This window comes from Eucalyptus grandis, chromosome 10, assembly GCF_016545825.1.
Source record: "Eucalyptus grandis isolate ANBG69807.140 chromosome 10, ASM1654582v1, whole genome shotgun sequence".
Lineage (NCBI taxonomy): Eukaryota > Viridiplantae > Streptophyta > Magnoliopsida > Myrtales > Myrtaceae > Eucalyptus > Eucalyptus grandis.
The window spans coordinates 38323647-38341276 of NC_052621.1; the positions used below are offsets into that span (position 1 = coordinate 38323647).

Sequence of the window (17630 nt, forward strand, 5' to 3'; positions counted from 1 at the left end):
ACTCATTTTAACAAATATAAGTGAACAAATGGATTTGTGATCCATTTTGACAACTCTACGATAAATTGACCCAATTATTCGCCCTTGATATTGATAGTCACTAACCTACTAAATTGATTTTGTTGTAGTTTTCAATGGCACTAGCTCCTTTTTTTTCCTTTTTTTTATGCGCGTAATCAGTGTCACGAGAATTGGCTGTAATATCTGTTTATGAATGTTTAATGAGTTTTCATAAGCAATTTTTTTTTTTTTTTTTTGGGGTAAAACTCCCAGTAAAAAGAGAAAAAGCAAAAGAATCGCCTATCGAATAAAATCAGGGGGGAAGCCCATCAAGAATCGTCCCAAAATCAGTCTGGTTATCGTCAAAAGAAAAATGGTTGGGCGATCTGCCAGGTTTGATTCTTTTGGCTATTTTCATCAAATCACTAATTAGCTCAACACTTGTGATTCTTGATTATCCCGGTTTCTCCCCCTCTCTACTCTAACAATACAAAACCATCTCGAATTATTACAAAGGGCATTATACAAACTTTGAACACCACTATCAATCGGCGAAATTCCTGCCCTCATAAGTCCGGCCAAACTGCCAATCGGGCGGCGCCACGTTGTCGGACTGGAGCACCATCCGGTCACTGGTGGTGACCCGGAAGGACAAGGCCTGGCCTCGGAGGTCGACCGAGGTTTGCCAATTCTGACCCCAATTCCGAGTCATCCCGACCCAGCCCGTCCTCGTCCCCTTGATCTTCACGTCCACCACTTGCCCGTCTCCCCCGACATTGTACACAAGCACCAGCAGCCACCACTCGTTCCCTTTCATCTCGAACTTCATCCCTGTTCGTATGCTCACCCATATCACTTCACTTATAACATTAAATAGGATTACACATAACGCAGGAATCGGACTCGAGGCCTCTTTTTAGTTCTTGCGTGACTATATGTATGCATACCTCCTTGCTTCGGACCACACTTCACTCGGCGGAATGCCACAGGCACGATCCCGGCACGATAGCGAGCGATCTTGAGGAACATGGGCAGGGAGAGATCAAAGTGCTTTTGGGGCGGGTTGCACCAGACCTCAGTCGGTTTGGAGTAGTTGGGCGGGCAAAAGTTGGTGGCAGTGACGCGGATGATGGGCCGGTTGGGTAAGCACCAGGGGGAATGGATGCAAATTATCACGTAGCAGGCTCCGCAAGTCGCTCCGTCGTTGAAGAGGACGGTGCTTAGGGCTGTTGTCTTCAGTCCATACCCTTGCTTGAACAGGTCGCCATACCCACAAGCTCCCTCTATGTGCAAAAGCCAACAAGAATGATATATAATATAAATATATGTCACGTTGAGGGACTTGTGCGTGTGCGTGATTAGAGTCAGTGCAGTTTGCAGTTAAAGTAGCTTACTCATGGTCTCATTGCCACGCATGTCGCCGTAGAATGTGGCATGAGCGCTGGAATCCCATCCTTGGAGGCTGCCACCATTGTGGCTGTTGCCGCCGGCGACACCGAACAAAAGAACCATCATCAATGCAAGACTTCCGAGCATCACTGTTGACTGATGAGGGTACTCAGGCCGAGCCATCTTGTCGAATTGCTCTGGTCTTGACTTTTGCTATTTGTAAAGAACAGATCAGGGCGATGTTACCTCTGCAGGTTATAAGACGACGTGAGGGGTACGTATATAGCTGGGATCTGCAATGCATGCCCGCCAAGTGGAGGAGTCGACCGTGGCTATAGAGAGAGACGACAAAATGTAAGCGTAACGACCCAGGCACGCTCCATTAGTTACATAAGTCTTTTTTCCAGTTAATAAGGCCGCATCAATGTACTTTTCCGTGTTTGTTTCTCATTAGGTTTGGAGAACTTACGTTACAATGTTCGAATTCGCAGGGTTCCCACGCTTCTTGATCGCGTTTTCTACCATATCATCATCTGCTATCCTCAAGCCAAAGAGTCTCCCATTTGGAGGTGCAGAACAAGCCTTTTACTTACCACCATTCAATTGATATCGCTTGCTAAGTTGTCTTTAATGACATCCGTAACGGTTCCTGATTTTATACATCTTCTCTTTATTTCCAATGCATAATTTGTAGGTTTCTTGGTAAACTAATGATAAATGTAGTACAAAGACAAATGAACTGACGGCAGCCGATGCAGATCATCAGGTATTATGGAGTGACTTCTACGAGGCGCAACAAGATCATATTAAAGAACTTGCAACAAGAAAACGAAGCCATCGTCAACATGCATGAATTCAACTTGCTTCAACATTTCATTTATTTAGTCGATCGACAAGCTCGGCTGAGAAATCTTAATACCTCTGGCATTGCTTCATTACAGTCGCAGCTAGATTTTTCTGGCTAGCGACTGGGAACAATCACGAGAAAAGCGAAAAGGAAGGAGAAAACGGAGAAAAATTACTTTAGAGAGAGTTTCGGGATACGAGCTTTTGAACTGAGCTTTACAAAAACCAAACCAATAATGAGCAAAAACTACCACAAAAGAAATTTACGAGGAGGAATATATAGTTGCACTGAACCATAAGCTTCTGCGAATCACAAGTTTGAAAAAAAAAAAAAAAAAAAGTGCAGGTAAACGTCCAAGGGACCATATCCCTTATTGGAGTTCTTTCCCTTCTTCTGTGCAAATGCACAATTCGAAACGAAATGGAGTGACAAAGGTGTCAGGTGGGTTTAAGAACAAAAGCCAACACAGGCATCGCAGGTAAAATGCTCATAGGGAGGAGGACACCAATTTCGCAATATGACTGCCCCATATTTCATTGGATTAGGGACAATATCCTTTTTCTCTTTCCATTTTTCAATGTTAAAAATGCTATGGAATTTTATTTGCTTCAAAGATGAAAAATATTGAGTCATCGTGTAAGACATCGGAACGTCAATAAATGAAGGATTGAGTTGCCCAATGATTCAATTTCAAGACAAAAGATTATAAAAATTGCACGAGTCGTCCCGTGCAGGAAGCCTGAGAAGCTTCTCGCACGGACGTCTGGGAACGTGGACACTGCCCACGTCCTCCACGACATATACTACATGGCTTCTCATCAGAACGCGGACGTGTCAAGATAACCCTTTTTCTTCTTCTTCTTCTTCTTCTTCTTCTTCTTCTTCTTCATTGCTCCTCCGCATGATCAACTTGAGGGGTCGACCATGGATAAAGCCATGAGAGGAACGTTGATCTTCCTTTGCTCGCTTTTTGTGCTTCAGTTTGTATTAGCAGAGCGTCCCACGGTAGCGGATGATCGTCACCCCGAGCAGAAACCTCGGTCGATAATTCATCAAATCATGAGCAGCGCTTTGTCGTTCAACCGGGAAAAGCTCGCCGCCCTCGCTTGCCAAGCCCACGCCTACTTCTTCCCCCCGAACCTTGAGTAAGTTACGCTGCAACTTGTTGCGATTCCATTCCTCATATTCCAAGTTCATGTGGAACGTGTCTGTGGGTTGAAGTTTTAGGGGAGGATCGGGGGACTTTGAGAAAGGAGGCGGGGAGGCCAAGGAAGTGGGAAGAGAAGGTGGGAGAGGCGGTGGCCAAAAGCTTGGAGAAGGGGAAGTCCGCGGTGGAGGATTCGGCCAGATACGCTGCGGAGATGGCGGATGCGAGTGCCCGCAAGGCGGCGGAGAAAGTCAAGAAGACGCTGTCGGAACTCTAGTCCCCTGTGGAGATGTCATTGTTGGCTATACCAGCACACACTGTCATGCGATGAACATGGAAACTCCTCGACCAAGCACAGTGACTAGCATATCTGGCATGAGATTGGTCCACTCCACGCTTATAAAGCGATAAATCGATCTTTTGAATCTTGCAGACTACAACACATTATGAAATGGACTAGTGAATTCTGGGGATGGTTCACCCTACATGATTACTTGGATAGGAAAACCTAATCCTCATGAAGTTTGTCTGCTTCGTCAAAATGTAAATTTTCAAGTTTCTCTAGTATTTGTGATTTTGGCACAAGTTGTTGTAAATGTAGAGTATGTTTCGGGGTTAGCTTTTGTGATATTTGTTCTTTTTTCTTTATTATTGTTTCTTGTGGGGAAACCCTGAAGATAAAAGCCCCGTACAGGCCCACTTTAGGGCTTCATATGTGTTTTTTCTTTATTATTGTACTTTTAGGGCTTCATATGTGTTTTTTTTTTACTTCATAGTAACTACCCCTGTCTTCTTAAAAGATTCAAAAATCGTCAAAATAAAAAGTAAAAATGTTTTCTTTAGATTTTCTGTCCATTTAAATCTATTCAAAATTGTATTCTCTATAGTCGAAAAAAATTATTATGATTTTCCTTCTATTTAGATTATGTTCGAGTCGACTCTCGACGAACTACTTTCCAAGTAGTATCATGGCAATTATCTTGCAACCCGCACTCAAGAGAAGGGAATTAGAATAGCACTTGATGATACGCAGAACATATAAAGAAAATCAAATCAACATAATTGTAATAAAAATTCAAATAGTCTGTCTAGAGAATAGCAAATCCATCTAATTCACTTTCCATTTTATTTTGATAAAAAAGGGTGTCCATAAGTCAATTAGACAAATATTATACGTGTAATAATTTTTATCTTGATAATGTTAATGCAAGAAGTCAACAATACAATTGTCTACCCGTTAATGAAAAGCAATTTATTAGAAGTTCACATTCGTTATTTGATTTGTGTCTAGATCATCACTCACGAAACTCCTTATATAGATAGCGCTAGAAAGCAAAATGGCTTGTTAATCGTATTGTAGTGTAGTAGTTGTGCAAATTACAAATGTTAATGGAGTAACATTACCGTAAAATACATTATATGATCAACTAATGAAAAAAAAAAATCTATTGTAAGTTTGATGATGAAGTATCATTAAGCGGTTGAACTTAGGTAGGGCAAGGTGTGCAAAAAATGATAAGATAGGTATTGTGTGACTTTCTTAACGTGTAGAATTGAAAATAGTAATATGCAAAATAAAAAGTAGAAAGATATAGTTGTAATAAAGCTAAAGTTTTTATATGTTGGGCATCGCATTGCACCAATCATCTTTTACCTTATTTATTGGTCAAGCTTTATTATTTGTCTTGAAAATCACAAAAAAAGAAGAAGCAAAAGAATATCTCTTATTGCATACTTTTCAATTCAAACAACGAGGATAAACAATGAATCCATAACTCTAAAACGTTATCCCATATTTGTCCTACTCCAGTCTTTCATGAATATTATGATATATACTTTCTCATTCTTCAATTTGGAAAAGGAAAATTCTAAAAAGAACATTTCAACAAAATGTAACTCATACTCCCATTCCATCTTAATGAAAATATATTCTTTTATCATATGCATTGGGATATGGTAAGAATATAAGCACATTAATCGAAGAGCTCCATATATGAAAACGATCAAAACTTTATGAAATCACCTTTGAAATATTCAAATTAATTCTCTTATTAACTTTATGGAATCACCTTTGAACTATTCAAATTAATTCTCTTATTAAGTAGCATAATATTCAACACTGCATTTATAACTAAGAATGTGATGAGAAAAGTGGGAAATTAGGAAAACTATATAAATAAATAAAATAAAGCCACTCATCCCACGCAATAGACGTGCTGGTTCGCGCCTTGCCCCCTCATCCGGGAGGGGAGGGGTTTGAAACTTTGCACCCTCATTATGCGATTAAAATGGAGTGCCGTGAGAAATAGGCCCCTTCACTAGTGCTAAATAAAAATAATAAAAAAACCCACAACATGGCTTTATCACTTCTTCATTATTTAAATTCAATATTACAACTTTTACTTTTAGCATTTTCTCAAGGATAACAATTATTTTGGGTTAGGTGGAATAATTTATTATAAATACCTCGAAAAGCAACATCCCCATTTTACTGTTTAAAATTATATAAATGTGACAAGGTAACTTTTCATTTAAAGATCGATATCTTGTTTGCTGAGATTGCGTAACACTCAATTTTTTCCATCAGGGCAAACCTGATTTTCTACCAAAAAGAAATGCGTCACTATTAAGCTCCTATTGGCCATATTTTTTCATGAAGAAAGAAAAGAATTTTATCATATAATTGGCTACTTCAAAATACATCATATATATATATATACAATAGAGAAAATACATCTTTTATATGAAAGAGAAAGGATTAGACGTCCAATTCATCCCCTCGCCTAGTGAAAAAAAAAGAAAAGAAGAGGGTCCGATTGCAAATTGAATTTCGCCAATACCGAATTGCCGGAGCAAATGCGCGCAGGTCCTGCGGTTCCGATGGCGACGTCGAACAGCAGCAGCAGCAACTGAGAGAGAGAGAGAGAGAGAGAGAGAGAGAGAGCAGGATCCGTGGAAGGATGGCGGCCATGGAAGGGGCGATCCCCCCGAACCAGTCTCAACAGCAAACCCAGCAGCAGCAGCAGCAGCAGCAGCAGCCCCCGCCGCCGCCCGTCGCCGCAGAGAGGCTGAACGCGGCCGTGCAGCAGCAGCTGCGCCTCGAGTCCGTCAAGGGCAGGGCCACGACCCTCTTCAAGGCCGTCTCCCGCATCCTCGAAGACTTCGACACCTACCCGCACCAATGCCACTCCTAAATGGTCTCTCTCTCTCTCCAGTTCGATTGCTCAGAATTGGCTATTCGTCATCGTGCACGCATTTGGTATTTGCAGTTTGAATATGGATTAGGGCGGGTAACTGGCCTGGTTATTGGACATCCGAGACTTGAATCCTCTGTGTAATTCTGGTTCCACTGCCGATTTCTTCCATTTAAGTTGCTCAGTCGAGCCTAAACGTGCTCATATAGATGGCAGATTTGTACCGGCCTAATTGCGCTGTTACGATCACATCAACATCTGGCCTTCGTCGAATTTTTTTCGATCGCCGTGATTTGTTGTTGTCCAGCTAAATGTACGATTTCAATTTCCCCTTCTCCAGCTGTATTCAAATCTTTGTGCTGTTTACCAGGCAAGATATTTTGGGGCAGTACGCTATGGTTAATCTTGAGCTTTTCAAGATCGTGGAGGAGATTAGGACGGTTTCCAAGGCGTTTGTTGTGCACCCGAAGAATGTCAATGCAGAGAATTCTACAAGTATGTACATATCCCCTTCCCATTATCCTTGGTGTTCTGAGTTTGAGGAGAGCAATTCATCAACTGGGGATGAGGCGTCTTTCCTTTTCCAAGTTCTGTTGGCCCTTAAGTTACTGATCTCTCTCAAAGTGTCTGACAACTTAGAGTTGAAATGGTATCCTCACCATTCCATAGGCATGCATGAGTACATTGTTTATCATTTTCCATTGTTCCAGATTCTGCCGAACCATGTCAATATACGGCAGGCCTTCCTGTTTTCTTTCTGCTAAGCAAATGCATTCTGTAGCTATCAAAGACTTTTAATTTACATTAACGTGCTTGCACCTGGTCAGGCTATCCTGCGGAGCCGCGTGTCTGTATGTGAATAATTCATCATCACTGCTGCATATTTTTGATATGTGTTATTCGATCTAACTTCATTTCAAAAAGTGATGGGTAGCTTAGTAGTTATGAGCCTCTTTTAGCGTACTAAAAATCCCAGGTTTGAACATAACCTGGCACCGGTATTTTTTCCCCTTTTTCTGATCTAGTTTATTTTTTCTTATTTTAAGGTTTCTCGTTCTTTCATCCCTTATCATGAGACAGGCCCACATGTTCACTTCCTTTTTTCATGAAACATATCCTTTTTATCATTCTGTGTTTTATTTCATTCATCAATTTGATACGAAAAAATTATCAGTTAAATCTAAATAAAATCGACCTTTAGGCTAGAAAAAAAGTTTTACAAACTTTTTGGTACGATCATCATTCCATGGAAAACCGAAATGCTCTTTCTGAGGCATTGCTCGTTAATTATTATCTATCAATAACCTAAATATCAGATGATCTATACTTTTTGCCTGACTTATTATTTTCTAAAATTTCAAATCAATTACTTTCTTTAGAGTTTAGGGTTTATTGTTAAGGAGTTTTGTATCTCTACTAATAGAGCATTCAAATATAGCAGTGCATTACTCGTTTTATTATATTACCTGAACTTAAAATGTTGTTTATTTGACATAATTCTTGAAAGAAACTAATAATAATTGCGAATTGTCTAAAACAGTATCGCAAGCATGTCTGAATGGAGAATTTCCTATATGGTGTAACAAACTGACCAAAACTTGTGAGAATGGGAGTAATACTTTTGACGATAAAATTTCTTTGGATTCCACAGTAAATGGATAGAACTATGGAAAACTGAGTGTCCAAGCTATTACTGGTTTCATACCCAATCCTATGTGTTGCATGAGCACTTTGTATGTGACTGAAGTACTGGGGAAATTTTGATATTACAGTTCTTCCTGTAATGTTGTCGTCAAAGCTATTACCTGAGATGGAGACAGATGATAACTCAAAGAGAGAGCAGTTGCTGCAAGGGATGCAAAACCTGCCTGTTGCCTCACAGATTGAGAAATTGAAGGTGGTTATCAGATGGTTTTTCTGCATGTTTCTTAAACTTATGCCTCCAGTCTTGTCCTTGTTCTTCTTGTAAGCGATATATACTCAACTAAATTCATATCTAGGCATGGGGCATTAGTCATGCAGCCTGCTGCAAACCCCTAGGGTACCTTAGTCAATCAGTCAAGACTAGTAAAGCAATAGAAAAGATAAATAAGCCTTAAGGAATCAACGACTACTTTGTTTTTTGTCTCCCAAAATGTTGCCGTATGTTAAAACACATTGAAATGTGAAATGATTGATATAAATGCCATTTTTTTTGGTTAAGTGATATGGATGTCGATTTGTAATATGCTGTTTTGAAAACTCTTAAAAGGTTGATATGCACATGCCTTCCAGAATGACCTTTTGTAGTGAGTATGAAAGTGCTCATTCTTTTTCATTTGCAGGCAAGAATTGACATGATTGCTGCTGCATGTGAAAGTGCCGAAAAGGTTCTGTCAGATACACGTAAAGCTTATGGTTTTGGAGCTCGTCAAGGTCCAACAATTGCTCCAACCCTGGACAAGGCTCAGGCTGCTAAAATTCAAGAACAGGAAAATATTCTCAGAGCTGCTGTAAATTTTGGTGAAGGTGTTAACAGATTACTCCAAAGCTCTTATCTTCATCCGTTACCTTGGTTGATCATGTCTGCATTTTGTTCCTTCGCCTCTTTCTCTACTCAAGGTTCACTGTACAACTTGGAATGAGTGCTTACATATTCTTGAACTGTATAGAGAAGTAGATGATACATTCTTGCAAAAGTTGTGGTAAGTTAGGCAGATGGGGAAATTAATCTGTCATGAGGAACAACAGGTTGCTTGTCAACACATAAAACACATCAATTTGGAAGGTGACATGTTAATGGTTCTGGTTCTTGTGATACCAAAATGATGACATTGGAAACAGTATATATGTAGCAACGGCAGCTGTGTTATCTTATCCAGTTCTTTCTTTCATTTTCTTTGCATTTTCCTAATGTCAATGATGTCAGTTCTTGGTGCTCTTGCACTTCCTTTGAGTGCTTTTCTCACACTGATTTAGAGCACGGTATTTGTGAATAAAGGATTAAGAACATCTGGAGACCAGAGGCAGATGCCACCAGCACTTCCTATGCATCTCTCAGATGTGCTCCATGTAGGTGATGGAATGCAAAATTTGGCTGATGCATCTGGTAACTTTCTTACTTGACAATGAAGTATTTTGCTGTTTTCCCGGATTGTTTTCTGGAAAGCCTGTTCTTGAATTCTATCATCTTTTACATGGCACATAGATAACTTCTTAAGCAACTCTGGAAGCTTCTTTTTCAGGAATATACCAAAAGAGCAGTTCTGCATCGTCAAACAACATGAGTGGTACGGGAGCTTTGTTGCAGGTGTGTCCATATGCTTTGCTTTTTCCATTTCATTGGTTCATGCTGTATATTTTCTGCAGAAGTTATGAAGCAAAGATCCTGGTTAGGCGATATGGACAGTCCTAACTTGTGGTCCTCAAGAATTTGAGCCATTTCGTGAATCTTTGTAAAATGAGATTTGTCGTTAAGAAAATAGTTGTTTAGTCACATGGGCAACTGCTTCTTCTCTGTATATGCTTTAGCAAGAAGTCCTTCCTTATCTTTTTGTGCAGGCTTCCTTGGTCTTAGAATGAGTCCCATTTTACGGACTTTTGGGACAAATCGCTTGATTTAATGTTCAACGTCTTCTTTGAGCTTGACCTTTCCTTTGAAGTCTTTGGACTTTCTCCTCTTATCCTTAGAGCTTCTCGTGTGACCTAAAATTGAGCAGGGCACCGGGACACAACTACTTGGAAGATCTGCTGCTTCTCCAGGTGCCAGTTCTTTTGATAACAGCTCTGCATCTCCAATGCCATATGCTAATTCCCCTAGGTCTGGTACAAATATGAACACACCATCTCCTCAACAACAATCGCAACAACAGCAACCACAGCAGCAGCAGCAGCAACAACAAAGGCAGAAGATGATGCAATTACCTCAGCATCAGCAAATTCTTCTTGCTCAACAACAATTCCGCCAGCCTACCATGTCAGCTCTGGGCCAGGTGAGGTTTATGGCTAATTTTATGCTTCTGCATTAAATAATAATTACATGCGTGCATTTTGAAGATATCATGGGAAGAACTTCTAAGATTACAAGCAAAACTTTGTTGGTAACAGACTAATGCTCTTTGTTTGTCTTGGGGGATAATTATCCTTGTTCTTTGGATTTGATGTTAAGTAGCATGGATCTTTAAATAAATTGCCTCATTTTATTGATTTTGTCCAAATAAAATAGACTTTTAGAAGATTTTCAAATGAGTATTGATTCATGCATATGATGTTTAGTTGAAACCTGTGCATAGAACGGCATTTTGTACATAATATAGGTAAATGCAAAGTGCTAAGGGAGTGTTAAAATGTCCATGCAGCTAGTAGCTTAAGTTCCCCCTCTCATGTGTTAAAATGTCTATGCGAATCCCATAGTCAAGAAGTGCGGGACATCTTTGTACTTGACATTTAACAACCCCTCTCAATTTAACCCATTAAGTGATCTTTGACTTAATTGAATTTTTAGATTACTAATAAGTGTTGCCAAACATGTTAGCCTTACCAAGTGCTAATTCTCAGTGATTAATGAATTTTGAACCAAGCTCCGAGTAAAGGCTGATGTGTGAGTAGTTGCAATTGATGTCATTTTTTGATACACTAATGGGGAAGTACCTCTGTAGTTTAAGCAGAACTCTTATAAATTGTCAAGGGCCTTGTCTGTCTACTTAAAGTTTTCTAGCTCACTGCAACAATCCCCACTTTTTCTTGTTGCTGAACAGTTTATGTAAATCAAATAACATCCAAAATGGACACTCATGCAAGTGCTACAGGCTGAATGTCATTATTTCTTGTCCAATAATCGCATTGCAGCTCTAGTCAACTTTGAGAAGCTTGTGTCCATTTCTGCTAATGCTTGCTTCAATCTGATATATATTTTTGGCTGTTTCAGGGTCAACCGCAGATGCAGTATACTCAGACACTGGGGCACCAACAATTTCAAGGCAGGCAGTTGCCTTCTGGCCCTCTGCAGCATAGCATTGGTCAAGGCCAGCTCAATCAAGGAAACATGATTAGTCGTCATCTAAACCAATTTTCTGGCTCTGCCAATAGTGCATTGTTCAATGCTGCTCAGACAGCACCAAATAACCAAATGGTCAGATATCGCTCTTTCCTTGGTTCTTTTTTCGTCTTTCCATCTGTGTCACTACAAACAAGTTTATGACTTTAGGATTCCATCACGAGCTTCAGTGGACATATTCAAGCATTAAGTACATCATCTGGATTTCTTCCCTTGAAAAACCTTAAATGATGGTTAATCTTTAATATGGTGACCAAAACTAAAAATTTTCATGAGAATTAGTTTAACTATACTCCCAATCTGGCTCATAGTTTTCCGGGGGCTTATCAGTGGTTAATACTGAAGAACACTTTTGTACCTTTTACCATACTTATGCAGTAAATATGCCTCAGGCAGTTGCATATTCGCTTAGTACGTTTAAATGTTCAAGCATGCAAATGGTGTGCATGGCTCTTCTTATTTGGATGCATGAATTTCAGTTTTGTGGACATCCTTTTTTCATGTGTTCTTCCTTATCTCAGTCCAGACATTCCATTACCTTTCAACTCATGGGCTAATCTTCACTCTGTTTTTGCTGACGAAGTACACTGAATTTGTTTATTTTATTTCAGATACCAAATATTTCTACAATGCAGTCGCAGTCTCTTCTTCCAAGGATGCAGGTGAGCTTTCTACTCTGTCTTCCAAGTAGAAGAGGAATTTCAGTTTTCTAGTTTTCTTCATGGGATGGAATGTCACCAGAAATGGCCAAGTGAATAACTCTCCTTGAATGTTTATTTCAGCTACAATGTTTCATCCTGATAGAAAGTTTTTAGATCCATTTCAATCTAAATAATAGACCTCTTTCTGAAAAGCGAATCTTTCATTATAAGTACATTGCAAAACATATGTCCTGCAAAAGAAAAATTGCTGGGTGTAAGTGTATGGATGTAGAGAGGACCAATATTATGGATGGAAGAAGATGCCCATAAGATGCGTAATTTATTATAGCTAACGTTTTGCAGGACTTTTGAATTCCTGTTGATGAAAATTTTTATCAGTTGATCCATGAGAAAAGGATTCTAATTTGCCACCTATTTATCTCTGTTAAATATTAATTAAATATAGAGCTTAAATTTTTAGAACAAATTTCATAACATTACAATGAGTTATCAAAGCAGGTGCTAAGACCCTCTATATGCTTAACCTATTATATATTTCCATGTTTTAGTCTTAGGTTAAATCCAGCTATCGCTTGAGGAGGATGGTTAATGTATTTATTTAAATCTCAAACTATGTCATCAATTAATCACTTCAGTTTTTAGAATAGTCAACAGGGGTTTCACAAAGTTTAACAAGCAAAACTCTCATTTTGTGTTGTTGAGACATGCACTTAAGGGGTGTATCCAGACTAATACTAATTCAATCCATTTCATGAAAAAAAAAAAATGCGACCAATCAACCAAACAACAAAACTACTTGTTACAAGTAACATTTTGTTGTTGCATCGACACCCATGGAACAGACCGGAGGGAACCACAGCATGGGGAATGTCCACATCTTGTCGCAAAGTACATTTTTAGTTGTGGGTCCTAGGTCACGCTTTGGGCAGGCAGTTTTATCTGATCAAGGGGTTGGCTTTTTCTCCTCAATCAGGGGGAATGCCGTTATCAACATCTTTCACGACCTTCCTTTAACAGGTGGCAGAAGTCAACAGAGACATTTTTATAGTTTATGCTCTCCTAAAATGGAGGTGTGACTAAATAGTTATAACTTCAAACCAAGGATAAAGATATAACTAAAAAAAGTTGTTTATTAACATTTTTAATTAAATCTCAAATTATGTCTTCATTTAATCACTTAAGGTTTTAGAATAGTTGACAGGGGTTTCACAAAATTTTATACAATCTCGTTGCACCATTTTCCCTGGATTCATTTGAATTTTATGGATAAATATAATGAAGGCTGTTTGTTGCGAAAATGATAGTTTTAGGGCAGCCAATTTTCTGGCTGTAAGTATCACAAACTCACACTTACGGGTGGTCAAATGCAATTTCTCTTTGTTATGCCAGAAGTTCCTTTGGTTCAGTATTATGTCTCGTTTCTGTCATGATGGTGCTGTTGAATGCGTGCTCTGGATGAAGTTGGTGCTGACACTTCAGAACTGAGCTTCATAAAATGAGAATCTTACATTTACTTTGGTATCTTGACTTGATTGGTTGTTCATGCAATACTTTGATGAAGATGCCTTTTCTTCACTGGTGAATGTTAGCTCATGATAGACTCGATGTTTTGGTGTAATATTCAAGGCAGAACTCTTATTGGCCTGTTAATTTCCATCACTATTTATTCTCTTGTTGGGAATTTCTTTTTCAGTTTGGCTTATCTGGAACCAATCCCCAGAGGAGCCATGCTTCCCAGATGTTGAACGATCAAAGTATGAGCTTTCACTTTCTTCTCTGTTACTTGGCATTTGAAATTCACTTACTGTATAAGGGAGAGGATGGTGCATGATCAAATGAATGTTTCTTGGATTCAAAGTGTCAAACTTGGATTATGGCGATAGTGTATGATGGGCCTCTTACATTGCAGTTTATAATATGGGAGCAGCCAATGCAACAAATATGATTCCTGTACAGCAGCAGCAGCAGCAGCAGCAGCAGCAGCAGCAGCAGCCACCTGGTTCACAGGGCGCATTTGGTAACATGGCACCAAATGCTCAGGGTCTGCAGTCTGGGATGGTAACCCTACCAAACGCATCCCAGAATCACCCAAATTTCTCACAACAGAGGCAGCAAAATCAGCAGTGAGACACTGGTTTCATGGTGATATTTGCTGTTGCTCGAGCATCTCAGTACTCTTGGATTGATGCAGGGGTTGCCACTGCGATACTTGGAGGGTGGAACTTCTTGGCGTAGTCCTGCTTATAGAAACTTGTTTTGGGGAGTATATATGGTGAGGGAAAAGCTTGATTAGGAAGACGCATGTTCTGATCTTCACTTTTTGGCAAAATAGAGAAGAAAAGGAAATTTTTGCTTCACAGTTTTGGGCGCAGTGTGTGTTTTTGTGATTTCCATTTCTTTGTTCTGCGAAGTGGGCCAAGTTATTTCAAACAAAGAGACGGAATGCAGGCGTAAGGATGTCACGATGATTGGAGGAAAGGGACTTTCTGGACCAACGAACTCGGATCTTCCCAGTCAAATTTGACCATTTCCTAAAACAAATTTGATGTTTTTGTTCGTATGGGCAGTTACACATGAACGTGTAAAGTTTACAATCTCCGACGTATGAGTCAGGTTGCAGGTTAGAAGATTCTAATTGGTCCTGAGAAACAGTAAAAATCCAAAAAAATAATGGTTACAAACAATCGCTCGTCGTTGCTACTGTAGCTGATGATTAACCGCTTGCCGTTGCTACTGTAGCTGATGATTAACCGCTCACCGTTGCTACTCTAGCTGATGATTCCTTGAAATTTAAGACTCGATGTAGCAGTTGCAGCATCTTCGAACAAACCACTCCAACCTGTGTTCAGAAAAAGCTCGTCAGTTTTAAGGTCTGGAAACATGCGACTCAACTTTGTATTTGTCTTCCATGCACTTGCTAGCAAGGTACAGCAGGCCTAATGCCCGGGTCGTGTAGCCAACAGGCTGAATGAATAGATGAGCTCCGCTTCCTTGCTCTGAAAATTTCCAAGGAAATTGATTCCCCGCATTTTTTGTTTGACGGGATTGCTAGGTTTGACTGGTAGTTGCAGGCTTCCTGGTCATAAATGTCTACACAGCCAAGTAGTTGGTGTTTCGAATACTAAAAAACCTACCATTCAAAGATCTGCTAAGCCATTGAAGTCCCAGGAACAGGTGAAAGTGATACTAAGCCTGTTGAAAATTGATGCCCACCTACTAATTAGCAAAGAAAAGAGCGAAGAGCTTACAAGTCCTTAAGGCACGAACTTCTGGAATCCTCCGCTTCATCCGCTCGTTTAAGGTCCAAGGAAAATGCCAAAGGCGGCGTTCGACTAGGACCAGATGCCTCCTGCAGAAGGGGGAGGTTTTCTGCAGATGTATGACTGGACTGCGGTGGTGAAAATGGCGGGGTAAGAGTTGGAGACGGTGAGAAATAGTATTTTTGATTGCCAGGTCCTGTACTTATCGGAAGAGGTGATGGCGGTGTTGGTGGTGATGAAGTTGGAGAAATTTGGCCATCCTCTTCCACATCTTCCATTGCATTCGGTAATCTCTGATGGTTCCCTGGCTTCTTTGTTTTTGTTCTTTTTAACTGGTTGATATGAGCTGGGTCAGAGGAAAAGGATCTCTCCTGGAAACTGGAAAAAGGAAGGGGAAAAAAAGAAGTCAAGAAGCCTACAAGAATAATGGACCCAGATGATCGTCAGCCACCTTCATCACCAGACTCGAGCAAATGTTGCAGGAAACTTTTGAGAGTCAATCCAGTGATCGCAGCATATAGTATAAACCACTCCGGCCTATGTTCATCATGATGAGAACTTGAAACAATGGAAAGTCATGCTGCATCCAACAGCATGTGACATCGATTTCAGAGGCAGCAACCTCAGTACCCAAATAAATTGCATATGCAAACCTGCAAAAAGAATACAATATAGCTCCAACTCCAATTCAGAAGCTTTGTAGCGCTGCTTGTGCTTTCCTTTTGAATGGGAATTCACTTTCCACGTTCGCTAGTTTAGTTTTTTGACTGGTGGGTGGATGCTTCCTGCCCAAATGTTAATATGACTAGTTGAACTTCAAAAGAAAAGGGTTCTAAAACTTACCATTCCCATTCAAAACTCCTCTAGCTAATTAAGTCCCAGAAGGACGCAACAACGCTGTAGTATGGTTTATAATGTATTCCTAGCTATAAATCTCAAAAGAAAAATAGCATTCGTATTCGTTGCAAGTGGGGAAGCAGATGCGCTACTCCTTCCCATAAAATCCAGACGGATGAAGAAGTGCTTTCGAACAATTTAGAGTCAGGCTCAGGTTACATTTTCCTCACAGCAGAAGAGTTTATGAAGAACAAACTCTGCAGAGCAGTAGTACCAGTACATTCCGTCTAGTTATCAAGAAAAATAACGTGGAGGGAAGATAATGCAAGGCTTACCAGTCCTCAAGGCATGAACTCCTGTTATTTTCCAATTCATCAACTTCTTTATGAGCCAGCAACACCGCCGGCAGTGGCGTTCAGGCAAATGTAAACTGGCAAGTGGTGGCAAAAATGACGTGTGTAGAGAGGAAGAGAGAAACGGTAGTTCGGATTGCCAGGGTTCAAACTAATGGGAAGAGAGGATGGATATGCTCGGGAAGAGTTGAATTTGGCAAGCTCTGATCTTTCCATCTTTTTCTTTTCTCAATTCTTGACTGGTCAGTATGAGCTGCACCAGCTATAAGGATTTGCAGCTTCCCAGCAGTTTTTTGATTCTTAGTTATAACCTAACGGTCATGGGCCAACCAGTCATCATCAGCTACCTGATGATTCCCTATGCATTGATTTATTTAGGACCAAAAACATTCATGACATTCTCTATGCAGACCTATCATTCAGTTGCTGACATGTAATCTGACTAAATAGAGTTCATATTATTAAAGCTTTGCGATTCATGCAACCTTAATGTTCACGATATGAAAAGAAAGTTCCTTATTTATTATTATTATTATTATTATTATTATTATTATTATTATTATTATTATTATTATTATTTTACGGCCATGGTATCAAAAGAAAAAGGTCAGATCCCTTTTATTCGACTCAATTTACATTGACGAGATAATGACACCTCGAAGTCAAATGCATCTCAATAACTAATTTAACTTCCAAGGGATATTTTATGGTATCCCAAGCGAAATAGAGCCAGCTTGCTAAAAGAGAAAGGATCCCAAATCATGAGAAAATATACTAGAAGCTCCCTGTTTACATGAAATTATGAACAAGATTGAGATTGTGCTACTTCGCACGAATAAGCTGCTCAGATGATGAGTCCCACACCCACAGGTTATGTCATCTTAGACTTAGGGTTGCATTAGGTGC

At 39.8% G+C, this 17630-nt stretch overlaps 2 protein-coding genes and 1 long non-coding RNA gene across 4 annotated transcripts; 1 reads left to right on the forward strand and 2 right to left on the reverse strand.

Annotated features, from left to right (window-relative positions):
* Positions 1-544: 544 nt before the first annotated feature.
* Positions 545-1572, reverse strand: LOC104430875 (expansin-A25-like). The gene is made up of 3 exons (XM_010043586.2): positions 1395-1572; positions 948-1283; positions 545-831 (listed from the first exon to the last, which is right to left on the reverse strand). The coding sequence occupies exons 1-3, from the start codon at positions 1570-1572 to the stop codon at positions 545-547; spliced, it is 801 nt and encodes a 266-aa protein (XP_010041888.2).
* Positions 1573-6150: 4578 nt separating this feature from the next.
* Positions 6151-14645, forward strand: LOC104423270 (mediator of RNA polymerase II transcription subunit 8). The gene is given in 12 exon segments (XM_010035780.3): positions 6151-6555; positions 6557-6580; positions 6948-7072; positions 8350-8474; positions 8902-9085; positions 9558-9665; positions 9802-9866; positions 10276-10548; positions 11484-11687; positions 12224-12274; positions 13968-14028; positions 14184-14645. Coding segments are annotated over 12 exon segments (1650 nt in total). The 5' UTR covers positions 6151-6343; the 3' UTR covers positions 14402-14645.
* Positions 14646-14801: 156 nt separating this feature from the next.
* On the reverse strand, positions 14802-16975 carry LOC104423271. 2 transcript variants are annotated; one of them, XR_721383.3, is made up of 3 exons: positions 16707-16974; positions 15523-16319; positions 14802-15113 (listed from the first exon to the last, which is right to left on the reverse strand). It is a non-coding gene; the product is annotated as an uncharacterized LOC104423271 (long non-coding RNA). The 2 variants fall into 2 exon arrangements; XR_005546875.1 differs by having other exon boundaries at positions 15523-16975.
* Positions 16976-17630: the final 655 nt, after the last annotated feature.